This window comes from Lynx rufus, unplaced genomic scaffold, assembly GCF_022079265.1.
Source record: "Lynx rufus isolate CCGP_SWC_20201006 ecotype Redwood Valley unplaced genomic scaffold, mLynRuf1.p SCAF_23, whole genome shotgun sequence".
NCBI lineage: Eukaryota > Metazoa > Chordata > Mammalia > Carnivora > Felidae > Lynx > Lynx rufus.
Genome location: NW_025814838.1, coordinates 17,617,138 through 17,631,023, shown reverse-complemented (window position 1 = coordinate 17,631,023; position 13,886 = coordinate 17,617,138). Strand labels below are relative to the sequence as shown.

General features: G+C 49.8%; 1 protein-coding gene across 2 annotated transcripts in view; it reads right to left on the bottom strand.

The window, feature by feature from the left end:
* Positions 1 to 13,886, bottom strand: part of USP7 (ubiquitin specific peptidase 7) — a 65,700-nt gene that overhangs the window by 11,907 nt on the left and 39,907 nt on the right. For both annotated transcript variants that reach the window (XM_047087103.1, XM_047087104.1), the window contains exons 4-13: positions 13,616 to 13,754; positions 12,686 to 12,774; positions 10,618 to 10,726; positions 9,554 to 9,684; positions 9,067 to 9,121; positions 7,973 to 8,053; positions 7,782 to 7,872; positions 5,041 to 5,123; positions 2,471 to 2,580; positions 787 to 943 (exon numbers count right to left, since the gene is read on the bottom strand). In XM_047087103.1, coding sequence (XP_046943059.1) covers positions 787 to 943; positions 2,471 to 2,580; positions 5,041 to 5,123; positions 7,782 to 7,872; positions 7,973 to 8,053; positions 9,067 to 9,121; positions 9,554 to 9,684; positions 10,618 to 10,726; positions 12,686 to 12,774; positions 13,616 to 13,754 — 1,045 coding nt within the window. The remainder of the gene's footprint in view (positions 1 to 786; positions 944 to 2,470; positions 2,581 to 5,040; positions 5,124 to 7,781; positions 7,873 to 7,972; positions 8,054 to 9,066; positions 9,122 to 9,553; positions 9,685 to 10,617; positions 10,727 to 12,685; positions 12,775 to 13,615; positions 13,755 to 13,886) is intronic.

The window sequence follows — 13,886 nt, the reverse complement described above, 5'->3', positions numbered from 1 at the left end:
CCCTTAGTTTGTTCTCCATTTTTAAGAGTCTCTTCTGTTTTGTCTCCCTTCCTGTTTTGGTATTATTTTTGTTTCCCTTCCCTTATGTTCATCTGTTTTGTCTCTTAAAGTCCTCATATGAGTGAAGTCATATGATACTTGTCTTTCTCGGACTAATTTCACTTAGCAAAATACGCTCCAGTTCCATCCACGTAGTTGCAAATGCCAAGAATTCATTCTTTTTGATTGCCGAGTAATATTCCATTGTATAGATATTACCACATCTTCTTTACCCATTCATCTGTCAATGGACATTTGAGCTCTTCCCCTATTTTGGGTATTGTTGAAAGTGCTGCTATAAACATTGGGGTGCATGTGCCCCTTCGAAACAGCATCTCTGTATCCCTTAGATAAATGCCTAGTAGTGCAATTGCTGGATAGTAGGGTAGTTCTGTTTTTAATTTTTTGAGGAACCTCCGCACTGTTTTCCAGAGTGGCTGCACCAGCTTGCATTCCCACCTGCCCAAGGATTTCTTAAGTGGACAGCAAGTGCCTCCCATTAGGTATGCAATGATAACGGTCCAATGTTCAAGGCTACTTCAGTGCATACGTCAAGTGCAAGCACTCATTCACTATCACCTTTAAGGTATCAGCCATTCATGCATGGGAACACAGATAAATCAGAGCCCAGGGTGGAATCCTGCACTATTCAGGCCATCGGGTTGGGAGAGGAAAAGGCGAAGCTGAGCGCTGGGTGAGTGCCCCACACACCATGACATCTGACTCCGCCCCCTGCCCGGCACTTACTTTGCCGTCCCCTTTGGGGTTTAGATAAACCACGTAATGTCCACCATGATTATCTCCACTGTGAACCAGGACTGCGTGAAGAATATAATTTGCAGGGTCCTTAGGATCTGTTTTTTGCAAAAATTCATCGAGTGGTAACTGTTCTGGGAATTCAAACCTATTAAAAAAACATTTTTAAAGAAATCCAGGTTTCACTGACATGTAAAATATTTCATGTGGAGACTTTATTGCTAGACGTTCTAATTTACTGGCTCGTCTTTATGTGGAAAGAGAAGTATCACTCTGACTCGGGAGGCCCTCCGAAGGACTTCTGTGGCGGCTCCTATTCATTAGGACAATTATTCACACATCAGTACAAAATGTGAAGCTAGGTATGAGAAAAGACGCGCACAATGCATGGAGACACCCAACAGATTTCTAAGCTGAGGATGTCACACAACAGCCAGTCTCAGGACAAACACACACCAGGACTTGTCTAGGATGTGGATGGCTGCAAATGTATTAATGAGTGATTCCCACTGTCCTGGACCAAGACCACTGAGGACACGCTGCAGGTTTGAGAAACCTGGAGGGATCGAATCTGACAGGGGACACACGTGAGAAAGGATCCCGTACACCCTGGGATTTCGGGAGACATCTGAACTTGATTTGTTTGTAAATTACTGGATCCATAAGCATTTTAATAACAGGGTCACGATTAATTACTAGGAGGGCCTTGAGAGACAGGAAGAAGGGCAGGCAGCTCGGCGAAGACGCGGAGGAGAGCGGCGCATGGAGTCTCCAGGGGCAGCCGGCTCGGCGCCCCCGGTGCTGCCCTCAGCGATTCTGGCTGCGCTGCCACATGTTCTGAATTCCTAAAAGATGCCAGAAATCTGGGCTTTTATGTGAAATCTCAAGGTTTTGATCTGTTTTGTTTTAACGTTGGCAACTAATTCCAAAAGCAGAAACAAAAGCAAGGTGAGGACCCAGCGACACCCACCAGCAGGTGGGGCTTAGTCTGTGCGCTGCTGACGTGTGAGGTCTGGTGGGGACGGTTTCTTTACTACACACTCCACGATCGTGGACAACGAGGAGCCGGCAAAGACCCAGCTGGTGGCAAATAATCGGACTGGGTCCACTCTCGCTCCAGTTCCACGGGGGGACTGACCAACCACCCTATCCTGAGCTCAAACTAACCAGGACAAAAATAATGTATTCTAAACCAGGTAAGGGTGTGTGTACTATCATTCCTTTTTATCTGCAATTTTGAAAACACTGGCAGTAAAGCACACAAGTCCATCTACATCCTCTTCTTGAAAATTCCAACACGTTCTAGAAGTTGATACGGAGAGTACAAAATAATACGGGAACATCAAATCCCACTCCTGAGCAAACAGCTAAGCTACATCGGGTCGAACAGAAAGCACCCTCCCCCCCCCCCCCCCCCCACCTAGGACGTCCATCCGCCACAGCACAGAGGGGGGCAGGGTTCTGGTAGAGGGAGTTATGGGAGGAGGAGCCTCTGAAACTCTTAAAGGAAATTATCCCTTTAAAATTATACTTCTTGGGAAACTGAGGCACAAGGGAACTCCCAAGTACATCGGAGATGAACTGACATTATACAAAGACAAACAAAGCATGGAGACCGACCCCCCGAAGTCAGGTGATGATTCAATCTTAACTTTAACACCCCACAATAGATTACCTATCATTGATCTTGATATTTTGGTCCGTCTGAGGGTCATACATAAATCTCATCAGCTGCAGATGTAACACTGGTGGCAAAGTTAGGAACTTCACACCTTTCTCTGCTTCCTGAACATTGGAAAAGAAACCAAGTTTAGTTGGGCCCTACTTTGTCCCTGGAACAAGGGCAACAACGGCGGCTGGCAAGACGGGGGTGGGGGGTGGGGGTGGTTTACGGGATCCAAGGCGGGGTGCTTTGAAAATGTTCAGGCCCATAAGCAGAGAACAAACGGGTGGTTTTCGGTGGGCAGGGGCTGGAGGATGTGACAAAATAGGTGAGGGGGATCAAGAGGCACTAACTTCCAGTTATAAAATAAACAGGTCACAGATTCAAAGTACAACGTAGTGACACTGAGAACGCTATGTGGGGACAGAGAGCCACTAGGCCTGTCGTGGTGAGCATTTCATAATGCTCAACACCAAATCTTACATGGCACACCTAAAATAAAATAGTGCATGTCAACTACATTTCAAGTAAAAAATAAAAATAGCTTAGGTCAGGATCTTGTGGTTCATGAGTTCAAGCCCCACATCATCTCCTCTGATGTCAGCACAGAGCCCACTTCAGACCCTCTATCCACCCCCCCACTCCACCTCCGCCCCATCCCCCCCACCATCCCCACTCACGAGTTCTCAAAAATAAATATTTAAGGGGCACCTGGGTGGCTCAGTCGGTTAAGTGTCCGACTTCGGCTCAGGTCATGATCTCCCGGTTCACGGGTTCGAGCCCCACGTTGGGTTCTGTGCTGACAGCTCAGAGCCTGGAACCTGCTTCGGATTCTGTGTCTCCCCCTCTCTCTGCCCCTCCCCTGCTCATGCTCTGTCTCTCAATAATAAATAAACATTAAAAAATTTTTTTAAATAAAATAAGATGTTCTACTTAGACCTTCACCACGTCTGCTACCAAAACTGAGACCATGCAGCAGCAGCTCATGTACGAGGTTTATTTTGGGTTATGTTCTCTCTGAGGCCCAACCACAGGCAATAGCCAGGTGAATGGGGGCTTAATCATGCTGCCATGTTATACGCTCATTAAACATGATGGAAAATACATGGAAAAGCACAGCAAGTCATTAAATGGAGAGGCAGAAGCCTAGGATTACAATTCTGTAAGGTTCGAGGTGTCCACAGACACCTGGACAGAACAGGCAGAGGCACAGACAATTATGCGCCGGAAGGTCTAGACTAGATCAGCTTCCCTCACCCTGGACTTTCGGGACCTTCGCGTCGGAGCGCGCCCTCAGTGCTCAGTCCAACCCGCTTCTGAAGACTGTCCTCAGTACCAGCAACTCAAGTCTCTGTGCTGCGGGACTCGCCCACTCCTGAATGAGGCCCACCCTGCAGGCCCGACTCCGGTCTGCTCACTAAAATAAGCCTCTGTGGAAAACTCAGCCACCAGCAGGCCACCGGGGGTCCTGTCACAGCTCCACTTTCAATTCAGACCTTGCTTCTGGGCTATGTCCACCCGGAGGAACGGGGCTGTGACAAGCCACAATGTTCTCTGATGCTGAATCAGTGTGCTTACGAGGGCAAGGTTTCTCTGGAAAGAAAAATGAAAACCTGGGAACCTCCTGCCACACAAAGGAATGGCGTGGTTTTCCTACACCTTGAAAGAATCAAAGAATTGTTCCTCCACCACGGTCCATTGTGACTGTGATTCTAAAATACTACGTACTGCTCACCCAGACCCCCAAACCCACTGTGGACAAGGCAATTCTCGTGAGCTGACTGCAGTGCTCCCTGAGCACGTCTAGCTGCGTGTCTGCAACGTGACTTTCTGATCCACAGTGCAGCATCCCTGAGTGGCCTGACCAAGCAGGAGAAGAGGAGATCCGAGGCCCACTGAAACAGGGGGCACATCAGCACCATGAATTATAAATCGGCAAGCCTGGCAAGCAGGACGGTCTGAGAAATTGGCAACTGGCTGAGCCGATGTGTCCGGGTTAGGAGTCTGCAACACAGACCCTGGATGGCTGCGTCTGCGAGGGCGCTGCTGGCCCCACCGATCGTGCCCTAGGCCGTGTCTCTCCACCTGACCAGTCACCGGTCCACAAGGCTCACTGCTCTGCCAAGAAGCTTCAGGTCCCTGCAGGGCCTTGTGGAAGATAAGCAGGGACAGCCCGGGTTCACAGAACCAGGACAGAAGACGCACTCCTTATCCTCTAAGTCACGACCCTTTCAAAAACTAACTGCACCCCACACATGCACCCCAAAGTGGAGTCCGAGCGACAAAGTCCACCGCAGCCGGAGAAGCGGAGGAAAAGCTCTGCGTGGGCAGCACTGAGGCCAGGAGCAGGGGAGAAGGACACAGTGAGAAAACGCCATGTGCTGGGTGACAGGCTTACCTGAGAAACGAGCTGCAACCCCCCCCCCCCCAGCCCCCACCCCCGCCGTGTGATCGCAGCTCCCAAGATGTAACGGCTGCACTCAGAATTCAAATCCTTTGAGCTCTGGGTCTGAGCAGCTTATGAAAAGCTCCAAGTGACTGTTTGGTCCCCAACTGAAGCAGTGCATCGTTCCCCGCGTTACCTGCAAGCCGTGCTCCCCGGCGTCGTATTTATTGTCGCCGTCTAGTTGTTCCACGGCCACGTAATCCACAAATGATTCAAATACTTCAGAGAGAGAGAGAGAGAGAGAGAGAGAGAGAGAGAGAGAGAGAGAGAGAGAGAGAGAGAGTGTCAGTCAGCCAATGGTCTCACTAAAGGCCTTCATGACGGCACGGCTGCCCCATGCGCTCAAGCTTGCCAGGGAGGACACCAGTGGTGGCCTCCAGCCCCTGCCCCGGACGGCCACCAAGCCCCCGCTGCTCCATGAAAACCCGGACCCCTGAGAACACTGACACGGTTCCTTGAGGGTGTTTGAAGCTGTAACACGGAATCAAGTGTTTTAATAGCTTTACCAAAATCAAGTACCGTTAAAGTACAAAATCTAACCCACACATAGAGCTGTAAGAAAGACCGTGTATATAGAGCAGGAACGTGGGGTCAAGGTGAAAGGGTGCAAACTTCCAGACGTCAGAGAAGGACTAAGGACCTAACGCAGAACACGATGACAAGGGCTCAACATCCTGTTGTCTAACTGAAGTTTGCCAAGAGTGTAGCACCTAAATATTCTCTCATGCACGTGCGCGCGCGATGAAGGGACGTGTCAAGGTGGTCACTGGGACAGAGCACTCCTTTCACAGTATATCCGCAACGATCACAACGTACACTTTGAATATCCTAACATTTTTGTCAATTTAACCAAAATAAAGCTGGGGTGGGAGGTGTACAATTTGCTCAGGGAGAACCAGTGGACCAGAAGCAAGAATCTAAAAACAAACCCACACAAATATGAGCAACTGGCCGCTAACAAAGGTGCAGAGCAACGCGGAAAATGTGACGGGATCACCTGAGACCCACAGTCTCAGGTGGGTCGGTCTTGACATCCTACCACATGCAAAACACCACTGTGTGGGGACTGTAGACAAACAGAAAAGATAAAACAGTAACAAATCAGAGACGACCTTATGACTTCAGGACAGATGTTCTTAGGACACAAAAAGCAAAGAAAAAATCCGGTGATTTCACTAAAATTCTGCAATTCCATTAAACACGTGGCAAACTTAGAAGAGTGAAAATAGGTGAGCCCCACAGAGGGAGCAGCTCAGCAACACAGCCGGGCCAGTGCCCAGAGCACCGAGAATGGCTCCTGCCCGGCTCCCTGCCCGTCACGGCTCCCTCAGGAAGGAGAGGCACCAGGCACACTCTCCTGCGCTGGACAAGGACCCCGGGACTGTCCCGTCCAAAAGAGGTTTCAGGCCCGGGAAAACAGGCGGTACGGGACCATGATGGGTAAGAGCAGTTCAACTGTCCCAGCTCACCGTGTGGGAGAGAAACCCAAACAGGGCCCACAGCAGCTGCCATCTGCAGCGCAGAGTGCCCAAGAAGAAAGCGGCAGCTCTCCCAGAGCCCCCAGGGAGGGCTGACCAGCAAGCAGGGTGAAGACTTATCTGGGGGCAGGGAAAGAACCACCCAGAGGCCGGGGGTACAGCCCCCAGAGGACACGCGAGCCTGGGAACAGTCTGTGCTCCCTCCAGCCACGGTGAAAAGCCTCCTTGTACACGGAGCTCCGGGCACGGCCTCAGGTGGTGGCCCATGTAGCGCTAACCACAAACTGCTGTGCTCCCACCGGACAGGGCGTAAAAACAAGCCTCCAAAGAATCACATGGTGTCCAAGCAACTCCAACAGGTCCCAGAACAAAGGTGAAGAACGTCCATACCCGAACAAGGTAAAAATCACAATGGCAGGCATCCACTAAGAGGACCAGACATGCAAGGAAGCTGGAAAACAGCCCCTGATGAAGAGCAAAGTGAATCAACAGAAACCAACCCAGAAATCACAGGTGACAAAACTGGCAATCGAGGACATCAACTATTATTAACTCCATCCCAGATGTTCAAGAAGACATCCAAATTGCCAGTAAGCAGCCGGAAAGGTGACCATCTCGCTGACCTTTGGGGAAATGCATACAGACAGCGAGAGTGCCACACTCTCACCAAAATGTCCAGACTGCTGACCGGTGGTCCTGCTGTGGATGCGGAGAGATGGCCACTGTCACACATGGCTGGGGAACAGAGATCAACAGACTGCTCTGGGAGCCTTGCTGGCCTCGCCCACCGAATGTATATGCGTACCCTTGGAGCCTACAATTCCGCTCACCGTGAACGCAGAAGGATGCGTGCCAGAGACGGGCACAGCAACGGGAAAGGAACCTTATGTCCGAGCACCACACACTGAAAACGCAAACATCTACCAAGGGAAGAGTGGTTCCCTAAAACCTGCGGCATCCTCCTCACGTGGAGTAGCGTAAAGCAACGAAAGCCATCAAGTTACCACCGCTCCTCGCGATATGCACGATGCACAGATGTGGCGCTGGGCAAAAGGAGAGAAGCAGGGGCTGTGTAGCCTGTACGATCCCATCTCTATAAATACTTAAAACAGGCAAAAATAACGGGGGTGGGGGGGGGTGGGTGTTAAAAGGCCAAACAGCGGTTCTCCTTTGAGACGAGGAGGTCGTGGCCGGGAAGAACCAACGTGTGGGCGGCAGGCGTCGTGATGTGTGACCCGTGTGGGGCCGCGAGCCTGCGTTCACTTGTGAGGCTGTTCACTCATCACTCGGGTGGGGGTCTCTGTCTGCACTAGATTTCAATGAAAATCACCGGGGTCAATGAAGCATGAAACCAAAACAGAAATGAGCGGAAGGCCAAGGTTATGTACACGGAACTTACTGTTTTTCTTTCCTTTTATACTTAGCTGGATATCATAATAATCTTCTCTCCTATCGGATCGATAGTCTACTTCTTTACACTGGATATAGGACTACAAATAAGGAAAATAAGAGGGCTTAAGTGTTAATTGTCGCTATCGTAGCGTTCTTAAATCATCTTAAAATCATTCTCTAAAGCTGGTAGCCACATACCACCATTTTGCCTCTGAACAATTTAGGTATGGTGCCTTCCACACACGTGCCCTTCATCTTGTTTTCCACATTATCAAGCAGCTGGAAGAGAAAAGTTTGGGCTTTAAGAAAATGTGATGCTTCATTAACAGACAGTAATTCGAAACTTGACTAGGAAATTTCAATGGTCAAAGAAGTTCTAGACTATGAATATTATGACCTCCAGCATGCAATTATGAAAACATACAAAATCTTCGTCCTCGGTTGGGTATTTACAAAAATATCTACATGCAACAGTTGAGATTAACCTCTATACAGCCTTTGGAATGAATTAGTAATCTGTAGTGCCTTTAGAAGCATTTTTTATATTCATTTTACCTCTGTGGAAAAGCATGTAAATTGAGCACTAAACTTAACTCGTATTGGTCCACACCAAGAGATAAATGAGGTTGAGCCTGTCAACAGGATTGACTGGTTTGTCCATGGATATTTAATGAACTGGATTCAATCCAGCTAGTGCTGCAAAACAGAAAACACACCTTGCCCAGCCAATCACCTTGAACAGCCGTTTCATGTTGTGTATGTGTGTGACTTTGTGTGTGTCTGTGCGTCTTTGGTCACTGGTCACGACTGGAAGGACGGGAATTTGCTAGTGACTAAAGATGGTTTGGGGGAGAATCACCCGCACCGAGAGCTGCCTCTGTTAGAACTTCTGTGCAAAAGACGAGTCTGGGCGCTACGGAGTAACAGGAGTCCCTAGTCTACGGCGAAACAGGGCGGCCAGGACAGCTACGTCAGCCAATCTGTGGTTTCTCCGACTGGTAACTGGGGCAGATGTACCAACGGCAGATTTAAACCACACTACCTACCGCTACCGAAATTCAAGTTTCCCCTCACGCTGCCCTCTCCAAGAACAATTTTGTTCTCATTCTCTCTGGCTCGTAAACTAGACAGACGCTGCCTTTCCTTCCTGGCCTGGCTCTGTCCTGAACAGAGATGGGCGCACCTGAGTTGCACTGGCGCAAGGCAGGTCTGAGGTTTTACTTGCTACCACGTCCGACAGTGCTTTACAGCAGTCAATGTTAAGTAGTGTGCGGTTACGGCGGAGAACTTACCACTCGACACAGCTCCTGAACGTCGTGCTGCATGAAGCTATCTAAAGTTTCCCACCTTGGAAAGAGAAAAGGAATGTTTGCATTTATTTACACTTCCAGACTTCAAGTAAGAGTAAACTAAGCAACTCAGACTTGAAAAGCGAGCTGTAGGACAGGCCACTATTCGTCAATCCATCTTCTGAGGGAATTATCTTTAGGGGTCCCCAATTTAAAGACCACTGAATTCTATCAGGGCACCAACATCTTCACAGCTCTGTCCTGTTCTGAACGTCCTGCGGTGCATAAGAGGACGTCGTTAAGTGGTGAATTATTTCTCAGGCCAAATTCCAAACCACAGCCTTTTATTAAGGAAAGGACAAACCAAATCCAGTGATCGAAACACCCAGGCGCACTGAAATGCCTACACCGCGCTCTGGATTCTCCTACTACGCGCTCACCCATCTTTGCGGAAGGAAGGAGAAGGCGAAGAAGGCGATACAATACATACCCGAAGGACTTCGTTAGCTTTTTTGTTCCTACAGGCTTATCGCTGTGCTGTAATTCGTAGAACACTCTTTGTAATGCTAAGGGGACGCTTTTGGATGAATCATCACCCTCTGTTGGCATCATGTACACAGCCTAAAATAATTGATTAAGAAATAAAAATGGAATTTTATGTGAAAGTATCATTTCCAATATCACAACGGCTAAGGTAGTTGGTAGGGCTTCTAACTATCCCTCCAAAATAGCTCAGGAAACTTTTTTAAAAGATCCTCAAAGTCTGCAGAGGCAACAAAAAAACCATGAGAAAGCAAAAAAGAATTTAAAAATTTACCTACAACTCGCCATCCAAAGAGAACCACTTGTATTTCATAGCTCTTGGAACAACACTTTTTAGCTTCACATCGCTTGTGAACAAAAGGTGTCACGAAACCTAAGTGCCACTGGGATGATCCACACCCCCACCCCCACCCCCACCCCCGGTCCCGACTATACCGTTCTGTCGTGGTCACTACAGCGCCAACGTAACCGGAAAAGCCAGCAGAGCAGACCAGCCAGTGCCTGCCCCCGCCCCCAACCCGGAGTCCGTGTGGCCTGCACCCTCGCATGGCCTTCCGAAAGGACTGACGACTAGCTAGCCTGTCCCAGACTCCGGGGGTGTCTGTGGTCTTTACTATTAGCGCTCTGAGGAAAATGACCTTTACCTGTATGTGAAATTAGACTTCACAGCCGGTGGCTTTGCAATTCAATTTTAACATAAAAAACTTGTCAGATGTTGCTGCTAATGCCTTTCATATTTAAAAAAAAAATTTTTTTTTTTTTTAGTATCTCTAGCCCAACAAAATTAGGTTAGCCAGCAAACTTTTGATCATCCAAGTTAGTTTCACGAGTGTCCAAACACGGAGGAATAAAGATATGCATAAGCATCCCAGAGGGGCCCCCGTCCGGAGACAGCACTGTGGTGGTACCGGGAGAGACACGGCAAAGTCCGCCGACAGGACTCTGCTTGTCCCTTAAAACTTGAGAAGAGGGTGGGCGGGAGGTTGAGGGAGAGAAATACCATCCATTTACCTTTCGTAGTTGATTTGTGAAAAATAAAGTCTGCAGCAGGCTGTTCATGTAACAAGTCGCTCCCTGATTCTTTAAACCGACATAGCCCGTGTGCTTCTTTGAATCCCACCTACAAGACCAGTTTGAGGTTGAGGGAAAACCGCACAGGACACCGCCTCGCTTCCGCAAGTGCGTGTGGAGCGTGTGGCCGCCACACTGCTGTGCACCACCGCCTGTCTCCCGCCATCCTGACGTGGGAGCGACTGCCACGCACTCCTCACCGCCAGGCCCCTGCCTGGGCACCAGGGCCCACAGTGCTGGGCACAATCACGGGCTCAGTTCACCCAGGTGCACGAACCGGGCGCTGGAGAAGCAGCTTAATGCCGCCGACAGCAGCGCTGTCCTCGTCTACCGAGATCGCCGCTCGCACGTACTGGCTGGATTCTATCAGACTGGCTCCCAGTGTGGCTCTCCTGCATTCGTATTAAGTCACGTGTGGAGTCAGCAAGAAATGCCAACGGCTGAAACCCCTCTTTTCTGCAGACTCATACACACGAGCGAAGCCAGGCATGTGTACCAGGGCAAGCTGAGCTCAGACTTCTGAACTAGCTCTCTCTCTTTAACCTGCTAGGCTGGTGGTCTTCTCTGAGCAGAATGGGTAGGTCTTCTCAGAGCTGGCGGTCCCCACTGCACGCCCCTCCACCAGCCCATAGTGACAGGAAGCTCGAGGGAATACCAGTCAAACCACCCCCGGGCCCATCCCCATCTGCATATAACGTGAAGACAAGAACGAACACTTCTGCCACTGAGCTGTGGCCAACACTAGACCAGGTGTCGGGGTCAACAGTAAGTGCTGATTCCAGGGCTTAGTCCGTGACCTTTCTGACACACTTGGGTATACCACACGGCCCTGGTTACAGTATGTGCGTATCTGTGGATCATTTTAAAAATTGGCAAGAAAATGCAAGAATCCTAAATTATAAATGGTTATTTTAAAATCTATAATCACAAAGATTTAGGTGATAATGCCTGAATAGGTTGTGGTAAGTAACACTAAGCCAAGAAATCAGTTTTGATTGGTAAGGGTGAAAAACCCAGTCCACTTTTTTAGTCAAGAAAAGTAGATCATAAACAAAGGGAAAAGGTTTTTAAAATGGGGGGGGGGGGGGACACAAATGCAAAAGACTGAGTTTTCTTGTTTTTTGCCTCCACCCCTGCTACAACTCAAGCCCTGAAAAGGCTGCTCAAGAAAAGGTGGATCCCTCCTGTACTTGCCCTGGCCACGTCAGCCAGGACCTGGGCTAAGTAACAGCTCCTCCCTGGCTGCCCCACAGTCCCCGCCGGATTCCACCCAGGCCAACCACACCCTCCTGCCAGAGCAGGGCCCCATGAAGACACACAGGCAGGGGGGAGAGACGGGTGCCTGCCACTCCACTTCTTCCCAGACTGTGCTTTCCAGCCTACCCCACCCCCAGCCCTGAAAAGTCAGCAGGTCCCCATGGCCCAGCGTACCCACCTCAACTCCCACCCCTTCCAGATGCGCCACCCAACCCCACACTTCGCTGCCGGTGCCTTCACTCCTGATGTTCTTCCTGCCCCAACCCCTTAACCTCCTTTACATGTAGCCCAACCCCATGCTTTCCGCAAGGCCAAGCACGGCTTTGTGCACACAGACCTCCCACCCCTGGGGTTCGATCTCATCTCCTCCTCCGAGCTCAGCTACACCTCCTTCACCCTCCCGCCCGCCACCCCTCCACCATACCAGCCACTTCCAGAACTGGTAGGAACTGCCCCCTCCCCGCCACAACGGCCCCACCAGTCTGTGTATTCCTTGGGGACAGAAACCCATGGCTAACTGGCCGACCAGAATTACACTCCTAGTGCAGAGCAGTGTCTGGCATACAGAAAATGCTCAATACATGTGTCAAGTGAAGGGGTCAATGTGAAGCTGGGTAAGGTGTGTGCGCCTAGGGGCAAGCACAGGGAGGGTGCTTATCGGTTAAATATATGCACTGTTAATATGCTAATGTTTCTCTCACTACAGCACAAAAGGCATTTCTTAAGAGCGCCCAATTAAAGAAAAACTTACGCAACTCCATGGGGAGCATCCGCCTGTACAAAGACTTCAAAAGTAACTTTGTCATCATCTATAAATCCTTTCTCAGGATCAGTCACTTCCTATAAAAAATAAGAATATCCAACTTGCATAAGAACACACGGACGCGTGCTACATTCCAAAGAGACAATTACCCTCACACCCTCTGCATGTTAGAGGAAAAGACTGCTTTTTCAAACACCCAAATCGTGCTTCTGGTTTTGCAGTGTTTTGACTGGTTTTAAATAGTGTCCTCTGAACAAAACCAGCAAAAGCATGGTTCCTCTTGGAGGCATCTGGGAAGTCCCGGGGAGCCCCTCGCCAGGGCACAGGCGGGAAGGAACGCGCACCTGCTCACAGGAGCAGGGCCTGGAGAGCCCAGCAGGATGCCCCCTTAAAAACCTGCCCTGGTTTCCACTTCTGCAAAAAGCAGCCAAGGGACACCTGGCTGACTCAGTCGGTTAAGCGTCCGACTTCAGCTCAGGTCACGATCTCAAGGTTTGTGAGTTCGAGCCCCACAGAGGGCTCTGTGCTGACAGTTTGGAGCTCGGAGCCTGCTTCGGATTTTGCGTCTCCTTCGCTCTTTCTCCCCGTCCCTTGCTCGCGCACTCTCTCTCTCAAACTAAGTGGGGAACTGATGAGGGTACATGAAACCAGGCCTGGCTCAGGGAAGTGCCCCCTTTTAAAGGAGATTCGGCCTGTTGGGAAAGCTAGGAACTACCTTACGGACGTCCGACAAAGAGCTGAGACTCAAGCCCTGTCTGCTGGCTGCTTCAAAACCTCAGCTTGCAAACTGGAGAGATCACATTTTCACAGACACCTGTTCACCTGATAGAGCAAACATTCTCACTGCGAACAGAAGGATCTGCAGAATGAAGAAGGAACGCTGCTCAGGTCAGTCAGTGTAATGGCACGGTTACTTACGCTCCAGGCCATGAAATTGGAGAAGCCCCAGTCATTCTCTTTGTGGAAGAACAAGTGGCTGATGCGTCGACTGAAGGACTTCTCGTCGTCTCTGTAATTTATTATCTTCAGCACAGCTTGTGCATGGCAAGACCACGACCTGGTCAAAGAGAACCTAAGCCTCAGGTGACCCACTTAACTGACGTTTACACATTGTTTCAAAACAGAGCATGTGAAAATTCCCACATTTTTTCCCGTCCTTCTTTTTGGGGAGGTGGAGTGGGGGGACACA